This window comes from Haplochromis burtoni, unplaced genomic scaffold, assembly GCF_018398535.1.
Source record: "Haplochromis burtoni strain Fernald_Lab_line unplaced genomic scaffold, NCSU_Asbu1 Contig_369, whole genome shotgun sequence".
NCBI lineage: Eukaryota > Metazoa > Chordata > Actinopteri > Cichliformes > Cichlidae > Haplochromis > Haplochromis burtoni.
The window spans coordinates 333006-351054 of record NW_024582730.1 but is presented as its reverse complement, the minus strand read 5'-3'; the positions used below and the strand labels follow the sequence as shown (position 1 = coordinate 351054).

The window sequence follows — 18049 nt, the reverse complement described above, 5'->3', positions numbered from 1 at the left end:
TTTTTCACATTCTGTCTCTCACAGTTGAAGTGTACCTCTGGTGCAAATTACTGACCTCAGTCATCATTTTAGGTGGGGGAACTTGCACAATCGGTGGCTGACTAAATACTTTTTTGCCCCACTGTATTACCGATTCATATTATATTCTAAAATAAGTCACAGTGCAACTAATAAAGGCTGCTGTAATTGTATCACAAAGTCTCTTGATGCATGCTCAATCATCCAGGTAAATGAATCCCCAAAAGTTGATTCTGTTCAACTGGGTGTAGCGTTTTCAGAGGGAGAAACGTTTCGTCACTCATCCAAGTGACTTCTTCAGCCTCTGGAGTTGTTTGTCATCAGCATCACATGATTATTGGTCCACATGCAGTAGACTTTTTGGGTGCAAAAGAAAGAAAAAACTCTAGTAATCGCAGGAAAAATTCAACAGAATGCACTACAAAAACAACAAAAAAACTTAGTGGAGAAACATGAAAAAGCAAACTTCAAATAAAGCAAACTGAGGTTGACAAACAACCTCCCCAAAGGAGACAATATAAAACAATATATACACTCAGAGAGATTAAAAACAAGACTGAAAATGAGAAACAATTGGCAGTTGTTTTATAATCATAGTAACAAATCATATTCTATGTGTTCTATACTCTGTCATTAAAAGATACACCCTGTGTTAACTGAGATGTACCATAGCACTGTGACTTGTGATTCCTAAATTTTAAATTTCCTGCTGGTCTGTAACATCAATTGTAACTGAATAATACACATACACTGACTGGCCAATTCGTTTGGCAAATCATTAATGCAAATATCATTCAGTCACATGGTCCAACACGATGCATTTACTAATATTCTAATATATGTTCATGACACAGTGAAGTTTCCCACGTGGTGTGGGAGTTGGTGACTTATGGCTGGCTTATTGATGCCAGAGATCAGAAAAGAATGGCTAAACTGCTTTAAGAAGATAAGATAAGATAAGATAAGATAAGACACGATAAGAAGATAAGAAGAACTTTATTGTCATTGTAGTTATACAACAAAATTTGTTTGGTAGCTCACAGAGGCCAGCAGCAATAAAACAAGAAGCAGCATAGTAATAAATAACCTTAGTAAAAGTATAAGATATAAAGTAAAAGGAAGGCACTTAGCACAGTAAATAACAAAGAAAATAAAATAGTATTTACAATATAGCAAACAGTATAAGATAATATAACAGTATTTACAATGTGGTAGTTGAGTGCAAACATGAATGTCCCATAAAGTGTCTAAAATAATACGTATAACAGTATTTACAGTGTGGTAATTTAGTGCAAACATTAAACATTAACGCCCAGTAAATGACTTTTTACATTAGCAGCAGACATGATATGGGGTAAAGGAGAGAGAGAGAGTTAGCTATTGTGTGTTGGGGGAGGGGTGACACAGGCTCCAGCTCTGGGGAAAAAGCTGTTCTTTAGTCTGTTTGTGTGGGTTCTGATTGCCCTATATCTCTTCCCCGATGGGAGGGGTACAAAAAGTCTGTGACCTGGATGGGTTGGGTCCTTGATGATGCAGCTAGCTCGCTTCTGTAAACGGCTAGCATACACGGTGTCAAAATTCGGGAGTTTGGTTCCAGTGATCCCCTTGGCAGTTTTAAACTAATAGGAAGGCAACAGTAACTCTTGTTGCCACTTTTTAAAACCAAGGTATGCAGCAGAGCATCTCTGAACACTCCGCATTGTACCTTAAAGCAGATTAGCTATATCGGCAGAATATCGCACTGGTGTCTTCAAGTGCCGGACTTGTAAACTAAGAACAGGAAACAGAGGCTACAATTCTCACTGGCTCACTAAAATAAAAAAAACAGAAGATTGCAAAAACATTTCTCGGTCTGATGAGTCTTGATTTCTCTTGTTACATTTGCACTGTAGAATTTAGCATAAACAACATGAATCTACCCAGCATTATATCAGCAATAGAAGCTGCCAGCAGTGGTGTAATGTGTGGGGGATGTTTTCATGATGCTGTCTGGGGCACTTAGTATCAATTGAGCAGCATTTAAATTTCACAGCCTGCCTGAGTATTGCTGCTGATCATATTCATCATTCATACTATGCCCATCTTCTCATGGCTGCTTCCATCATGTCACAAAGCCCAGATAATCTCAAACTGGTTTCTTGAACATGACGATGAGTTCACTGTACTAAAATGGCCTCCATAGTCACCTCATCTCAATTCAATAGAGCATGTGATGGAATGGATATCATGGATATATAGCTGACAAATGTAATCATGTCAATATGTGGACCAAAAGTCTGCAATGTTTCCAGCACCTTGTAGATTTTATGCAACATAGAATTAAGATATTTCTGAAGAGGTCCAACCCAGCTAATGATGTGGTACATGAAGGGGCACAAATTATATCTGTATTATAATTCATTCCACAGAAATATGAAATATGCTGTGATGACAACCAAACTCTAATCCTGGTTCTGACCGTGTCACTGTGAGGGTCTTTTCCACTTGTCTTCTGATAAATTGACATTCTTCATTTTGTCACATGTGAATTTACAGTGTGCACTACTCTCACTGTGTCCCTCTATTGGTGCATTGTTTGCTCACAGAGTAACAGTAACAGCAGCCTGTAACATGGACTTCAGTCGCTTTCCTCTGGATTCTCAAACCTGTTCACTGGAGCTGGAGAGTTGTAAGTAAATGTTTCATCTGATGATAAAATGGTGCACATATCAAGTATTTCATTATTATTAGTAAATATCAATATATTATCTTCTTTTTGAATTGTATTGTCTACCATGTACTCTGCTATTTCTTTGTTTTGTTTTTTGTAACAGTTCCTCTATATTTGAACTTTTCTCCATACATTTTAGGAGAATTGCAGTTAAACCAGTATAAAACTGACAGACCATCATCTTGATGCATCAGCAGAGGTGGCAAAAGTGCAGACAGGGTTACAAAGTACTCCAGTAAAAGTTGAAGTACTGATTCAAATTCTTTACTCAAGTAAAAGTCAAAAGTAAAAAGCAAAGAAACAGACTCTGAAATGTGCTCAGAGTAAGAAAGTAAAAGTAGATCTTTTTGAAAACATTTGCCCCAGCTGTTTTTTATGTAAAGCCAACTGAACCTCGTGCTATATTAATGTAATGTAATATACTCAGCAAGCAAGCAGAGTAAAAAAAAGGGTGAAGTTTTAAAAGTAGCTCTATTTTCTGTTGCCTCAGTCTGAGGAAAAGAATCAAAACTTTTCTTGGTGTACAGGCTGTGATCAGCTGCCATGCTAATACCAACTTTATGTAGCAAAACTACATAAAGTTGGTGAACCACATTCACTGAATTCATCTAAGCATCATATACTTAAATTCAAATTAATGTCTGCTCCCCATTATGCAACCCATAGCCACTGTGCACCAGTCTAACACAATGTTCTTCACTTTAAATCCATTCCAATATGGCAAATTAAACTTCAGAGTGTTTTTGCAACCTTTTAAATAACACAAAATCGTTAAACACCTCAATTTGTTTAGCAAGACTTTTCAGTATATCAAAAATATCAAAAGACATAACTTCACATCATATGCTTCCTTTATTTTTTCAGCTTATCAAATTCCTACTGTGCAGTCCTTACCTTTAAATATCAGTACTCTTTTCTCTCCTTGGACCATTAAGAAGCTAGCAGACTCAGTGTGCAACAAACTGCACACAAACAGTTTGTATGTATGTATATTTGTTGACCTCATAGAAATGCTACATTTGAAGTTGCCGTTTAAAAAAAAATGTTACTGACTTTATGCTAACAATTGAGCTGTGAGGTCAGGTCCTTGATCATTAACATGCAAATTGTCATGAACATTGATCAAAAACCACTGATCAAAGCCCATTGATCATTGGCCATGAGTACCATTCACATTGTTCCTTCAGTGGGCTGGTTTCAGTCATTATGCAAATGTACTGTTTATAAGATTGGGGAAACCTGCAGTCAGCTGAGACTGAAGAAGTCACTTGGATGAGTGATGAAACGTTTCTCCCACTGAAAACGCTACGTCCAGATGAACAGAATCAACTTTTTGGGATTTACTTACTTGGATGATTGAGCATGCATCAAGACATCCTATACACCTGCACACAACCACAAGTGGATAAACAGCTGATTCAGTGCTCCACAACCAGGATGTGGAACATTGCTTCTCCTGGATATAAAGTTAGACTAATGGAAAGATTCTCCATAACGACCTATGCCAGTGGTTCTCAAACTTTTCACAATGAGTACCACCTCATAAAATATATGGCTCTTGAAGTACCACCCTTATGACCGACATTAAAGTACAGTAGTATAGGCCTATTTAACACCACATACTGTTTACCCAAGGCAATTTTATTTCTTATATGAATGTTATTCATTTTAACTGTCATAAACAGGATGTGAAAAGTGATAATAATAACAACTGTACTGCATTAAAACATTCACAGCAGGTGGGATATGCAATCTTTAAGTGATGACATATGAACCCTGCTTCCATGTCCAAACTATTCTACATTTATTAAGGCTGTTGTGTTTTTAACATGTTTTAATGTTTTGAATTTTGTTCTAATTATTTAGAACAAGCCCCTAAAAAAAGTTGGTGATCACTGTCATTCTCTCTTGGTTTTAATCATCACTATTCATTTTAAAGCTCTATTCATTGTAAAACCTTACAATGTAACTACAGCCCAGCCCATGCAGCAGTATATTAATGACTAACCTCGTATTGTGGATGGATTATCTCAGTTGTTCTCCTGACTGAAGTTTGGTCCATTTAAATCATCCCAACATGCGATTGCATTTGTCCCTAACCATCGGGAACCTTCACGTTAACTTTTATCGGGTGGAAAAAAGTTAGCGTTCATCCTCCAGCTTCACTGTGTTTATGTTATGCTAACTATAGCTGTGTAGCTAGCCACCACGCACATCATTATATACCAGCTAGCCCAACTTCAGTAACCCTGCAAACGCTACTGCTGTTTACTTTTCTGTCTTCATTTATGTTGGAAGTGATAGCAGAGCTGTACATTTTAATTTTTGCTGTGGTGGTTAAGCTGCCGGATTTTTGGCTTCACGACCCTCCTTCATAGTTCGTGTACGTTGAAACTCAGTTTGCTCAGTTTGCTCGTCGTGGTGTTTCAGCCAACGACACAAAATGTGGTGGCCTTGCTGGATCCGCTGTCCACCCGCCATGTGATGACCCTCCTCTGGGATCCCTCCAGCCAAGGAAAATACACCGCGCTCAGTACATCGCTACTGCGGTGCTACTCCCTTTTTCACATAGAGCAGGCCGTGAAACTCCTCTCTCTCTCTGGCCTGGGTGATGGTGCCGCTCTCGAGCTCTTGGAGAGCACGTTGTCCTTGCTAGGAGCAGATGACGGCAGATTCCTCTTCACTCACGTCTTTCTCCAATAGTTGCTGGTGCGAGGTGGCCTTGCCAGCTCCCCGCTGCTGGGTGCGAAGGTTTAACGCCCTCTCGCAGAAGAAGTGGATCGCATCCTGACTCACTGACGGTATCTCCCGCACCCCCACCGATTCTCCCGGGAGCCTCCGACTCATTGATGGTGGCTGGGAACGCGGCACCGCGGAAAAGGGCAGTGTTTTTACAGTCAGCGTGACAGCACCATGGCACCTTTGCAGTTTTATGGCCCAGGGAAACGAGCCCACCAGCGCTCTGTAGTCTGGCTGCGACCTTTTCTTTTTACTATTTAATCGTAAAAAAAATGGAGATTTCCCGCGTACCACCAGAGAGAGCCCAAGTACCACTAGTGGTACGCATACCACCATTTGAGAAAGACTGGCCTATGCCATTATGGTGCCAAGTGCACTTACAGACACTCTTATGCTTGAATGTGGTGTCTATCATGCACAAACTGTGGCTGTCAGAGAATTCCAACAACAACACACCGCTCTGGTTCAGATTGGACCAGAACAGTGCCAATCACACCCCCCAAGGTTGCACTGTCATTGCTGACGTGAGCACTGACATCTCCCAGTAGAACAATGGAGCACCACACCCTGAAATTACAAGAAGGCTTGGTACACTGAACTGTCATTTGGCAGATAATTACAGAGAACAGTCATTCCTAGGTTACCAGAACTGAGGCCATAGGGAAGGAAAGTAGGATTTGGTGTAAGATCAATTGCAGTGGTGCCGTGTGGGGAAAATAATCACTTAAAAATAAGTCAATAATTTGTATTATGAGTTCTAATAGAATTTGATTTATGAACAGACTGTGATTAGCTGACCTGTGTTGCTTTGAGATTCTGTGCTCGGTGGGACAAAAATACAACTAGAACATGCTGGAGGTATTAAAGGTATTGCGCTACAGTAGTTTGAATGATATTATTCCAGTATGCTCCAATTTGTTCAGCTAAATGGAGAAATCTTCCTCATACAGTAAGGTTAATTTTGGAGTTCCACACGGTATTGTGTTGGTAATTTAATTTGTTTCAATTTATATTATTCACACCTCCCTCAGGCAATATTCTTAAAAGTCATAGCATACATTTTTCTCAGAAGAGAATTAAAGGGTGAGCTGTGCTACTAGGCACACATGTCATATTTACCATCAACTACAGGTTGAGGCATCTGACAGTCTGTATTATTTTGAAACACCATTACTCCTGCATCATTTTTTTCCTCTAACCTCTTTGTGTGTGTGTGTGTGTGTGTGTGTGTGTGTGTGTGTGTGTGTGTGTGTGTGTGTGTGTGTGTGTGTGTGTGTGTGTGTGTAAGGTTTGTGAGGTTATACCCGTAATCTACATAAGATAAGCACACCCCTAAAAACGTTGTGTACGCTAGCTTAGATAAACACCATCTACAACTCAACAACATGCTGTGTGACAAACATGCATGAAAGTCTGCACCAGTTTCCAGAGCCACCATGGAGATCTAGTGTAAGTCATCCAGCATATCCCAGTCCCTGGACATAGTAATGGCACCCAGAGAGAAGGTCCCAGAACACCACAGAAGCCGGGGGACTGCGAACAAACCCGAAGCCCAAGTGGGGCACTGGACAACACAACCCAGGCACCACGGCCCACCCCAAGAGGTACAAAACAACCAGCCTGAAAAGGGCTGAACCCCAAACTCCCAGACGCCTACCAATCCCAGGAGCAAGAGGCACCCACCCAAACCCAGAGAGCCAGGTGAAGGGAGAGGACAGTGGGCCTGCAGGGAGGGCACCAGAACCGCACCACCATATGAATAGATCCTGCTCTGACATATGGCATAGAAACATTTAACAGGATTCCTGGAAAACCCTCTTTTATCTGATCATGTCCTAATCAGCGGTGGTAAAAGTAAAGACAAAAAGTAAACCACAGATTGTATAAAACTGACAGACCATCCATTCACGATCCATCAGCAGAGGTGGCAAAAGTAAAGACATTGTGTACTTAAGTAGAAGTACAGATGCTAGTTTTTACAAATACTCCAGTAAAAGTTGAAGTACTGATTCGACTTCTTTGTCATTCTTGATAGAATGATAGATGCGCAGTGAAATTTAAAGTAAGTGACATGAATGCTAATTGGCCTGGAGAAAATGATTTGACTAGACCAGTGATCACACAAACAGCTTAAAAGTATGGAAAAGGGGGAGTGATAAAGCTTGGATTTGGCCGGCAACACCTGGGAGCAGACAGATGTGAGACCATAGATTTTCCTTATTGAACTTACTGGAGACTAAGTTTCATTAGTCTCCAGCCTCCTTCCTTCCATTTAGCGTACAGTCTCAGGGTGCTGGATTTGGGGTTAAACCTTCCATACATGGTCAAGAGCTTCCTTGTCTTCCTTGTTCTTGATTTCTATCTCCTACAAGGTGTAGGTGTCAACACCTACAAGGTGTTGACACCCCGGATCTTGATCCCACCATTCCGCTGACTCTTCAGGACTTGCCTGACCTTTTGTACTGCAGGTACTTGGTGGTTGCAGCTTTCCAAGTGGCCTCTTCCTGATTCCATTTGCTTGTGGGATTTCCAAATACTTGTAGCTGTCCTCAATGTCTGCAATGTTGTGTTCCGGTAGCGCGATCCCTTCAGTTCTGACTGCCGTCCAACTGACATTCTGATATCGTTGCTGTATATCTTCGTGGTGTGGATCAGTGAATCGATGTCTCGTTCACTCCTGGCATACAGCTTGATTTCATCGATGTAGAGGAGGTGGCTGACAACTGCTCCATTTTGTAGTCAGGTTCAGACCTGTGAAGAACAGCAGTGGGGAATGGGCAACTCCTTGGTAAATCCCGCACTTGATGGTGACTTTGGCTATTGGTTTGAAGTTGGCTTCTAGTGCTGTTCACCACATCCCCACTGAGTTCCTGATGAAGACTCTTAGGGTCCTGTTAATCTTGTATAGTTCTAGGCATTCCAGGATCCATGTGTGGGGCATCAAGTCATAGGCCTTGTAGTCAATCCAGGCAGTGCACAGGTTGGCCAGCCTAGTCTTGCAGTCTCAGGTGACTGCTCCATCTACCAGGAGCTGGTGTTTTACGCCTCTGGTATTGGGGATCAGGACTGTCGGGCCATTCTCTGTGTTTCATCCCTTAGGAGCCTGTTCATTTTTGCTGCCAGATGCTCATGGAGTGCAATCAGCTTCTTCAGCCAGTAGGCATGAATCATGTCATGGCCTGTTGCTGTCCAGCTCTTCATACTGGAGATCCTTTCTTAGATGTTTGCCACTGTAATGCTTACTGGACCCTGTTCAAGGAGTTTGCGGTGGTCTGCTCTTAGATCCGCTAGCCACTGAGCATTGCCATTGTAGGTTGCATCCCTCTGACTTATGCTGTTCCAGTATTACTCTGTCTCCAGCCTTGGTGGTGCTGTTCTCATATTCTTCCCCTGCCATTGAGAGTACACCTTGGATGGTTTGGTGGAGTACAGCTGGTTTGTTCTCCTGCCCTCTATTTCTCTGGTATACCTCTTCAAGTAGTTGGCCAAGGCTGTGAGTCTTTGCTTGGCAGTTTCCAAGGCCTCAGGTATGGACTGTTGCTGTACTTCTTCGGCACCTTCTTCATCACACCTTTCTGTAACGCCGATAGTTGGCCAACTTCCCTCTGTGCTAACTTGATCTTGGCTTCTAATCTCCTTCTCAATGTAGGGTACTGTTCCTTCTGGCTTTTCATCTTATAGCCAACCATCTCACTGATTAATGCTGCTGTTGTGTAGATCAGCTGATTAGTCTCGATGATGGTTGCAGTAGGGATTGTACATAGTGCTGCATTCACATCTTCTAGTAGATCTTCAGAGGGTACTTCATGCAATCTTGGTAACCGGCTTCGGACGGTCCAGCTTTCCAGCTTTGCCATGATCCTATCTTTCAGGTCACTACTTCATACTTGGTGCCCAATCTTGGGTGGGGGTGATGATATCTCCCACCTGGCTCCCCCTTGCCATATCATTTGTGTTGCACCTCGTCGATCTCTATCTGTGAAACCAGTTCCTTCTTCTGAAAGTTGGAACACTAAGTTACTAGTTGTTTCACCATCAGTCTGAATGCTGGTTAGGGTTAGGGACCTCTGTGGCCAACAATAAACACCCCTCTAGCTCCACTGCCAGTCGGTGTTGTTTTCCACCAATCACCACACAGCTGTCAATCCTGCATCCTCGACCGAAGCTATTGGCTGAGTCTGTTTGAGTCTGTTTCGTTGGCGAGTGAATGGGCATTAATGAAGAAGAGACTGGGAAGTGCTGGTCTGTGCAGGTTAGCATGTAGCCGAAAGCGCAGGCCACTCCTCTTACCCTGCTTTTTTTTCTAGATGTCTCCTCCGTCTACTAGGCCCCAGATTGAGGATGGTGACAGGACCAGTAGTCCGCTGTATCACTGGTGGAATAAAAAACAGCTTTGGGGATGTAAAAAGGTAGTACCACAATTCGGCCCTTTCATACTTTATTAAGCCTCAGAGTGGCTTAGCAGACAGTAAAAATATAAATAAGAATGTACGCGCTCAATCTAAGATATAACATGCCACCAAATAAGATATAATAAGTGAAGACCCTTACACGTTAATCCACTTCGTAATACAAATCCAAATAGTGGGAGGTTTTCCCACAAGCAGAGTGAAAACATGCTTTCATATTGAGAGCTCTTAAATAATGGCCAATCATTTTTTAAAATGTATTTATACATGTTTTAGGCAGTGTCAGCATTTGAAGAATGGATTACATGTGTCAGTGTAGATTTGCATTACCACAAACAGGACAATGAAAACAGAAAAATTCCACAAACTGCCATTTCTCATTATATAACTTCAGCAACAGCAAATTAATTATATTTAATACAAAAAATGTTGTCAGAAATCCCTGAAAGTGCAATCAAACTAGGCCAAGTAAATGCCATCCAGCGCAACAAAGCCAGTGGATGTCTTGATTGTAGGATCCATGGGTTCAAGTAACTGTGGCTCTGTGCATAAAAAACATAATTTTCCCTGTTATTTCTGCAATTCTCTTCTTACTATCCAGAGATAGAGCTACCTGTGTACCTGGGCACCTTAGTACCCAGGTACACTGCACCTTCAGCCTGTTGATTCCTTTATTTTTAAAGGCATCAAAAAGGCTGCCAAGAAAGCCAGCACACACTAGTGTCTCTATACATTACATCCTCTCATGTTTTAAATTTATCTGTGAACTATGTGAAGCTTCAAAATCTCAACAAAAGACAGTTAAGGAATTGCAACAGAAGACAGTTGCATTGTGTAGTAAATTTCTTGAGTACCACTTCAAATTGGCTCTTTTTTCAGTGGTACATTTTACATTTGCTGAAGAGACAGTGCTTGGCATAATATTTATAAATCCTGTCCAGCACTGCCTTAATAATACAATAAATACAATCCCTTACTAAGCTTGCTATAGCTCAGGCTATAGAGCAGATCATCTACTAATCAAATGGTTGGTACTACTCATATGTGGTATGAGTAGTTTTTTCATGTTATGCACATACTAATATATATTCTTCTGACAGTTTTCAGTTGCAGTTTCTTTACTTTTGATTTAGGTTGCTCCTCTGTTTTGTTTTGTTTTTCTTTTTTTTTCTTAATGTAAAGAAATGGTTAAAAGTTCTACTGGCCAAGTCTAAGCTTATTACTGCATGGTGTTTTACAGATGCTTACACAGATGAAGACTTGATGCTCTACTGGAAGAGCGGAGATGAGTCCCTCAGCATTGATGATCGTATCTCCTTATCACAGTTTCTTATTCAGAAGTTTCATACCACATCTCGCTTGGCCTTCTATAGCAGCACAGGTATAAACACTTAACAAAAAATCATAAGTTCTTGATGCTTTTTAAATTATGTTTTTGTGTGTCTATACAGGCTTGCACTTACTTACTGGGTACAGTCAACATATAACCTTTCCTTTAATTCCACCCTTAGGATAAATTTGGACCTTTTATATTGGCTGCTATGCTAGCATGGTTTTAAGGGGGAGGTTTTCAAAGAATCTGAAATCCTCAAATAGTCAAACTGAGCCTAAGTTAAACTCATTGAAAATGAAATAATTTATAACAGTAAATAATGAAAAGTAGAAACAACAACTTTAAGTTTACAGCGGTAGAAAGACATCATGGAATTAGCCGGTAATAACAAGTCAAATACAACTGTGAATCTGGTGGGACCAATACCAAGTCTGGACCACTACATGGAGTACAAATTATTATCATATCTTCATGTTTTTATGTTTCTTTATTTCATGCTTATCTAAATAAGCATATGGTTAGCCCTGCTAAGCCAGGTCTCAGTAAGCACGAGTAAACAACTGTCTTTCACCTCTCATGTTGATGTTACATCCTGAGATGGTTCAGTTTATTTTCCAGTGAGTGGACGTTTGCTTTGTTTAGTATTGCAATTCTTCTTGATACTTCAGAAATTAATGAGATGATGAAAAGCATAAACGAGTGTCTGAATAGCCTTGCAGGCCCGGTATCTTACCAGTGATACCTGTTATGGCAGATACCCTCTAAATTGGTGCACTGGGTTAAATTTTGGGGCCTGGACAGTAGACCTCAAAGTTCTGTTACTTTCAAAGGGCTGGAGTAACCTGTAAGACCTATTTATACCAAAAGGATTAATACTCAGATTTATACCTTTACTGTTTCACAAACAATTAAAAATGACGTTAATTACAGGATATCAAATTGAAACAATTTAGCAGGAGCAAAGCAAAAGCAGAATCAAATAATAATAGCAATCACAAGTCATTGAAATCACTTCATTGCATTTTTTCTTTTCCATGTAATACTTAATATACTTTTAATAATTACACAGCATGTGAACCTTCAGTCAGCTATGGATACAATATCTTAATGTTTCATTTGTTTCAGGTAATTCTACTTCAGGTAGATTTGTCATTAATACATTCTCATATGTACATCCATTTTAACACAATTCAAATATAGAGGAATACTCACTTTTTCTTAATAGAACTTATTTTTTATTAAATTATACATTATAAAAATCAGACATTCTTTGGTGGCTCCTCCCCCATCCTGCAACACACACACACACACCTCCTAAGGCTGTTTCTACACAGCCTCTCAGTTAGACCTGTCGTGGAATCATTCCATAGGTTGTATTGGCTTATTTGTTATATTTGTTCAACTTTAAAATACTTGCCAAGGTCGAAGCTTGATCACGTACTGACACAAGATCACTGCTCAAACCACACTACTCACTTAACTGTTGAGTTATATCTTTGATTAAGAAAAAGGATGATTTACTAAACCACACAAAGAAACTCTGACTGGATGTTAAGCCTTTTCGTCCTGTCTCAGAGGTGATGAGAGGTAAGTCAGGGGGACTTCAATCTGTCTCTGTCCCACCTTTCTTGATACAACCTATCTATAACCTATCCCCAGCATAAACTCTGAAGTTCTGCATTCTTTTTCAAGGCAGAAATGTTAGTGATAGTATTTCTGGATTTTTAAAAAAAGGTATAGAAATTGTTTAACTACAATAAAGTTCAACTCACCAAATACGGATTGAAGAATTTGAAATAGCTGGCAAGAGCCACCCAGAGGGTGTGATTTTAAAAGCATCACTTTATTATTTGAAAAATACCTTTCTCAGAAACCCAGGAGACTCATCTTTATAAATGTCTTTTGCTGCTGAACATTCTAAATTTTGCTGCACAAATAACGAGCATTCAAACATTACATATTACATCTGTCTGAAAGTCTTTACACTGGTTAAGCACTTAGTTAAGCACTGATTTCATTTCATGAGTTTTTAAGCCAGTGCGTGGGTTTTATCAGATGTTTCTTGCGGATAACCAGTGGTTTATAATTGAGGAAGGCCCTGTGGATCTTCCAGCTGTTTTTTCGAAGAAGAAAAATATTTGGTTAGGCTGCTTTTTGTTTCTATCTGTCACCAGGCAGTTTTTATGTTATTAAGTTAGAGGGAAAAAGTCATACATTTTGTTGCAGTACTTTAGAGGAAATAAGAAGCAGAAATCTTCACTTCTTACATCTTACACCTACACATTTGACACCTCATGCAAAATCTTGACATTTTAGGTAAGGAAAGCTCTGACTGCTTTACCACTCTGAGAAGGTCTCTTGCTGTGTTTTCAGGCTGGTACAATCGTCTCTACATCAACTTCACATTGAGACGGCACATCTTCTTCTTCCTGCTGCAGACGTACTTTCCCGCCACACTCATGGTGATGCTTTCATGGGTGTCATTCTGGATTGACCGCCGGGCTGTGCCAGCCAGAGTCTCCTTGGGTAAAAAAAAAAAAGAGAGAGAAAAGAAAAGAAACTCATATCAAATGTTCTTTGAAGAGGCTCTGCATGCCTGAGGAAAATCTGTCTCTGTGGAATGATGAAAGCTCGTTGTGACATAGCTCCACCAACTGGGAATACACACATACATGTGTGATCACACAAGCCTCCCACGCTATACCACGCTTACTTTTCTTTTGAATTATTTTCTGTATTGGGGCTGTTGCTGTACTTGTCACGCAGGCATCTGCTTTCCCCCTTACTTCTCTTATGGCTCAGCTTATCGCTCTTATTAAATTCAGTTGGTGGAGATGTTTTTATGTGACTGTTTGAAGGTCTGTTTTTTTCTTCTTTCTGCTTTGTGCATTTAATAATTTACAGCAGCAATTTAAATTTGAAAGTTGCTCAGGCAGTCCTTGGGCAGTCTATGCAGATGAAATTAACAGGTAGCTAATTCTGGTGTCTTTTCCTTTGAGAATTATTTTAAGAGTACCTGACAAGTATGTTAAAAAAAAAGTAACATATAAAGCAGAAAGGTTGGTTCTCTACCTCCTATTAAATTGAAAAACAGCTTACTTACTGTCTCCAAAAGTTGATTCTGTTCATCTGGACGTAGCGTTTTCAGTGGGAGAAACGTTTCGTCACTCATCCAGGTGACTTCTTCAGTCTCAGCTGACTGCAGGTTTCCCCAAATCTAATTGGGGAAACGTTTCTCCCCTGAAAACGCTACGTCCAGATGAACAGAATCAACTTTTGGAGATTTACTTACCTGGATGATTGAGCATGCATGAAGACGTTTTAATCCGCACTTACTGTCATTCAATGGATTTACCTACAGAATTTTATTTTAGCTCTTTAGCTAATATTGCCAACAATGACCAGTTTAACCTGCATTGGCTGCTTTGAATACATGCTGTGTGTTCAAATAAACACCTTTGGAATGCTAACACAACTTTTGAACAATTCCAGACCTTTTACCTGCTTAAAGACTTTCTCAGTCAGTTGTTTGATAACATTTAAGCCTCCAGAATTGGGAGGGGGGGGGTGTCTCACCTCTCAGTTAAAAGCCAATTTTTCATCCCATAACTGTAAACTGAATAGGTTTTGGTACACAGCTGGAAAAGTACAAAAATGTACCAGTGTCTAAAATTATATGGTTCTAGCCAAAATTCTGCAGCCACCTAATTTTCTAGTGTACATGCTCCCCACCTCCTCACTTCATTAATGGAGTCATTCTACTGGACTTCCTACATTAATGAGCTTCTCAAACAAAATGATTTTTAATAAAATGGACTAGAGAATAACCTTTTTATTAACTTTACATGACATTTAAACTAAGCCTATTATGGATTTGATTCCCTTATAATAAATTAAATGTTAATAATGTTTCACTTAAATTAATCTTTAAAGACCTGTTTAACAAAGGACTTAAAAAGACAAAATATATACTCATTTTGAATAGGCTGTACATTTATCAGTTATCTATAATTGACGTCTTCATCTTCTAATATTCTGGTAATTTATAAAAAGAATTTCCAAATTCCCAGTCATGTCCTCTTGCTACTTGTTAATCTTTAAGAAATGTCCCCATGCCACACAAACAATATCAGCGACTGCTGTATGCACCATTTCATTTGGTTCTGTGGCCAACAGAACCAAATGTACTGATATTATAACTTCAAACGAAAAACAAGATTGAAAAAATCCAGACACGACCCAGCAAGAACTGTGCATGGTCAAGCTGTTTTAAGAAGCATTTTTAAATTCTATAAATAAATAGTGCTGTTAAAGATTGATACCATCAGTCGGAATGAACATGGTAAGGTCTTTAAGCCACAGATGGTCATTTTGAGAGATGAACTAACACACTACTAGTTTGGGTCTTTTTAAAACCAGGAAAACATGAAACAATTGCAAGCCTATCACTGAAGTGAAATGAGGCGACCACTGTGTTGGATCTGAGGTTGCCGAACTCAATTGCTCACATTCCAAGCATGTAGGAGAAACTACTGTGACTGTGACTTCACAGTATGCTTGGCAGACCAAATGTAGATAACATTGGTTCATTTTAAACAAATGAAAAGCAATGATTCATAGTTTAATGTGATTATACAGAAAATTGCTCATACTTGAGGTGATGAGTGATCACCTGTAACACATTGGTCCTTTAAAAACATCTGGACTCATCCTGCTGTAAAAAATGGAGGTATTAGAAAAATGAAATGACATTCAGGTAGGGGTGGGCGATATAGAAACGATATAAATTTGGCCAACGATAGAGATTTTGACTATATCGCTCTATCGCGATAGCGCATGTTGATGATGTCATCAAGCTGCGCCTGTTGGTCGAAAGCATCGCAGCGGCTAAAACCATTATCATCTGCAAAATGGATCCCCTTCAGTTCGCTTATCAGCCTCGTCTCGGAACTGAGGACGCCATCATCTACCTGCTCAATCGTGTCTACACCCATCTGGACCAGCCGGCGAGCACTGTGAGGGTCATGTTTTTTGACTTTTCCAGTGCTTTCAACACCATCAGGCCGACCCTCCTGGGTGATAAGTTAGCAGCGATGCAGGTGGATGCTTCTCTGGTGTCCTGGATTGTTGATTACCTGACAGGAAGACCACAATATGTACGTCTCCCACAGTGTGTGTCTGACAAGGTGATCAGCAACACAGGGGCACCACAGGGGACCGTCCTCTCCCCCTTCCTCTTCACCCTCTACACCACAGACTTCAGCCACTGCACAGAGACCTGCCATCTTCAGAAGTTTTCTGATGACTCTGCGGTGGTTGGATGCATCAGCAGGGATGATGAGACAGAGTACCGGGCTGTGGTCGACTCCTTTGTCACGTGGTGTGAGCAGAATCATCTGCAGCTCAACGTGGCAAAGACCAAGGAACTGATCGTGGACTTCAGGAAGACCAGGAAACACTTGACCCCTGTTTCAATCCAGGGGGTCAGTGTTGACATTGTGGAGGACTATAAATACCTTGGAGTACACATTGACAATAAACTGGACTGGGCTAAAAACACCACAGCACTTTACAGGAAGGGCCAGAGTCGTCTCTATTTTTTGAGGCGACTGAGGTCCTTCAACATCTGCCAGAAAATGCTGAGGATTTTCTATGAGTCTGTTGTGGCCAGTGCAATCCTCTATGCTGTTGCATGCTGGGGGAGCAGGCTGAGGGTCGCAGATGCCAACAGACTTAATAAACTAATCCGTAAGGCCAGTAATGTTGTGGGGATGGAGCTTGACACCCTCAAGGTGGTGTCGGAGAGGCGGATGCTGTCCAAGATAAAGACTATGTTGGATAACACCTCCCACCCACTCCATGACATGCTGGTCAGTCACAGGAGCACGTTCAGTGAGAGACTGAGATTACCAAAAAGCACCACTGAACGACACAGGAAGTCTTTCCTGCCTGTGGCCATCTCCCTGTACAACGCATCCACTTAACACACTGTTTGCTGCTACAACTACACATGTTTCTTTTCCAACTATTTATTTATGAGTGAAGTATGTATGTGTATATATGTATATATTGTACTATTCTTATTCTTAGTTAGTGTATTGTCTGTCTTGTCTTAATGTTGGTTTAAAATGGAGCACTGTAACAAAAAATAATTTCCCCCAGGGATTAATAAAGTATTCTGATTCTGATTCTGATTCTGAAATTATGCCGGGCGACAGTCACAGCAAAGAGATGAAGCACTTTTGAAATATGGGGAAAGCCAAAAACTGCGCTTCCTCCACTTCCATAACATTGATTCATTAATGCTGAATTCTCTCTCTAGTCCCATGTTGTTGCAGTGTATTAATAACTAACCTTGTATTGTGGATGAATGCTCTCAGTTGTTCTCCTGACTGAAGTTTGGCCCGTGTACAGCATCCTGCTACGCGATTGCATTTGTCCCTGACCACCAGAATCCCTCACGTTAACGTTAACTAATCGGTTCGAGGTCAGTAAGAACAACCAGAATTCATACATAAGGCACACTCTTGATTTTTGAGAAAATTAAAGGATTTTAAGTGTGCCTTATAGTGTGGAAAATACGTTATACAGAAGAAAAGAATATATCGTGATATATATCGTTACCACACATGCTTCAAATTATATCGTGATATGAATTTTAGGCCATATCGCCCAGCCCTACATTCAGGTTGGCTCTCTCTCTTGCAGTAGAGTATCTCTTCCTGTTACAACACACACTGGTGTTTTTGTGTAGCTTATCTGCGTAGCCAATTTAATTAAAAACTCGCTAGCAGCATGGCCACTTCACTCGTCTCTCCTGCACTTTCTTGCTCACTGCAT

At 40.4% G+C, this 18049-nt stretch overlaps 1 protein-coding gene across 1 annotated transcript in view; it reads left to right on the top strand.

Moving 5' to 3' along the window:
• Positions 1-18049, top strand: part of gabrr2a (gamma-aminobutyric acid type A receptor subunit rho2a) — a 96172-nt gene that overhangs the window by 72508 nt on the left and 5615 nt on the right. Inside the window, exons 6-8 of the mRNA XM_005943514.3 lie at positions 2604-2686; positions 11117-11257; positions 13583-13735. Coding sequence (XP_005943576.1) covers positions 2604-2686; positions 11117-11257; positions 13583-13735 — 377 coding nt within the window. The remainder of the gene's footprint in view (positions 1-2603; positions 2687-11116; positions 11258-13582; positions 13736-18049) is intronic.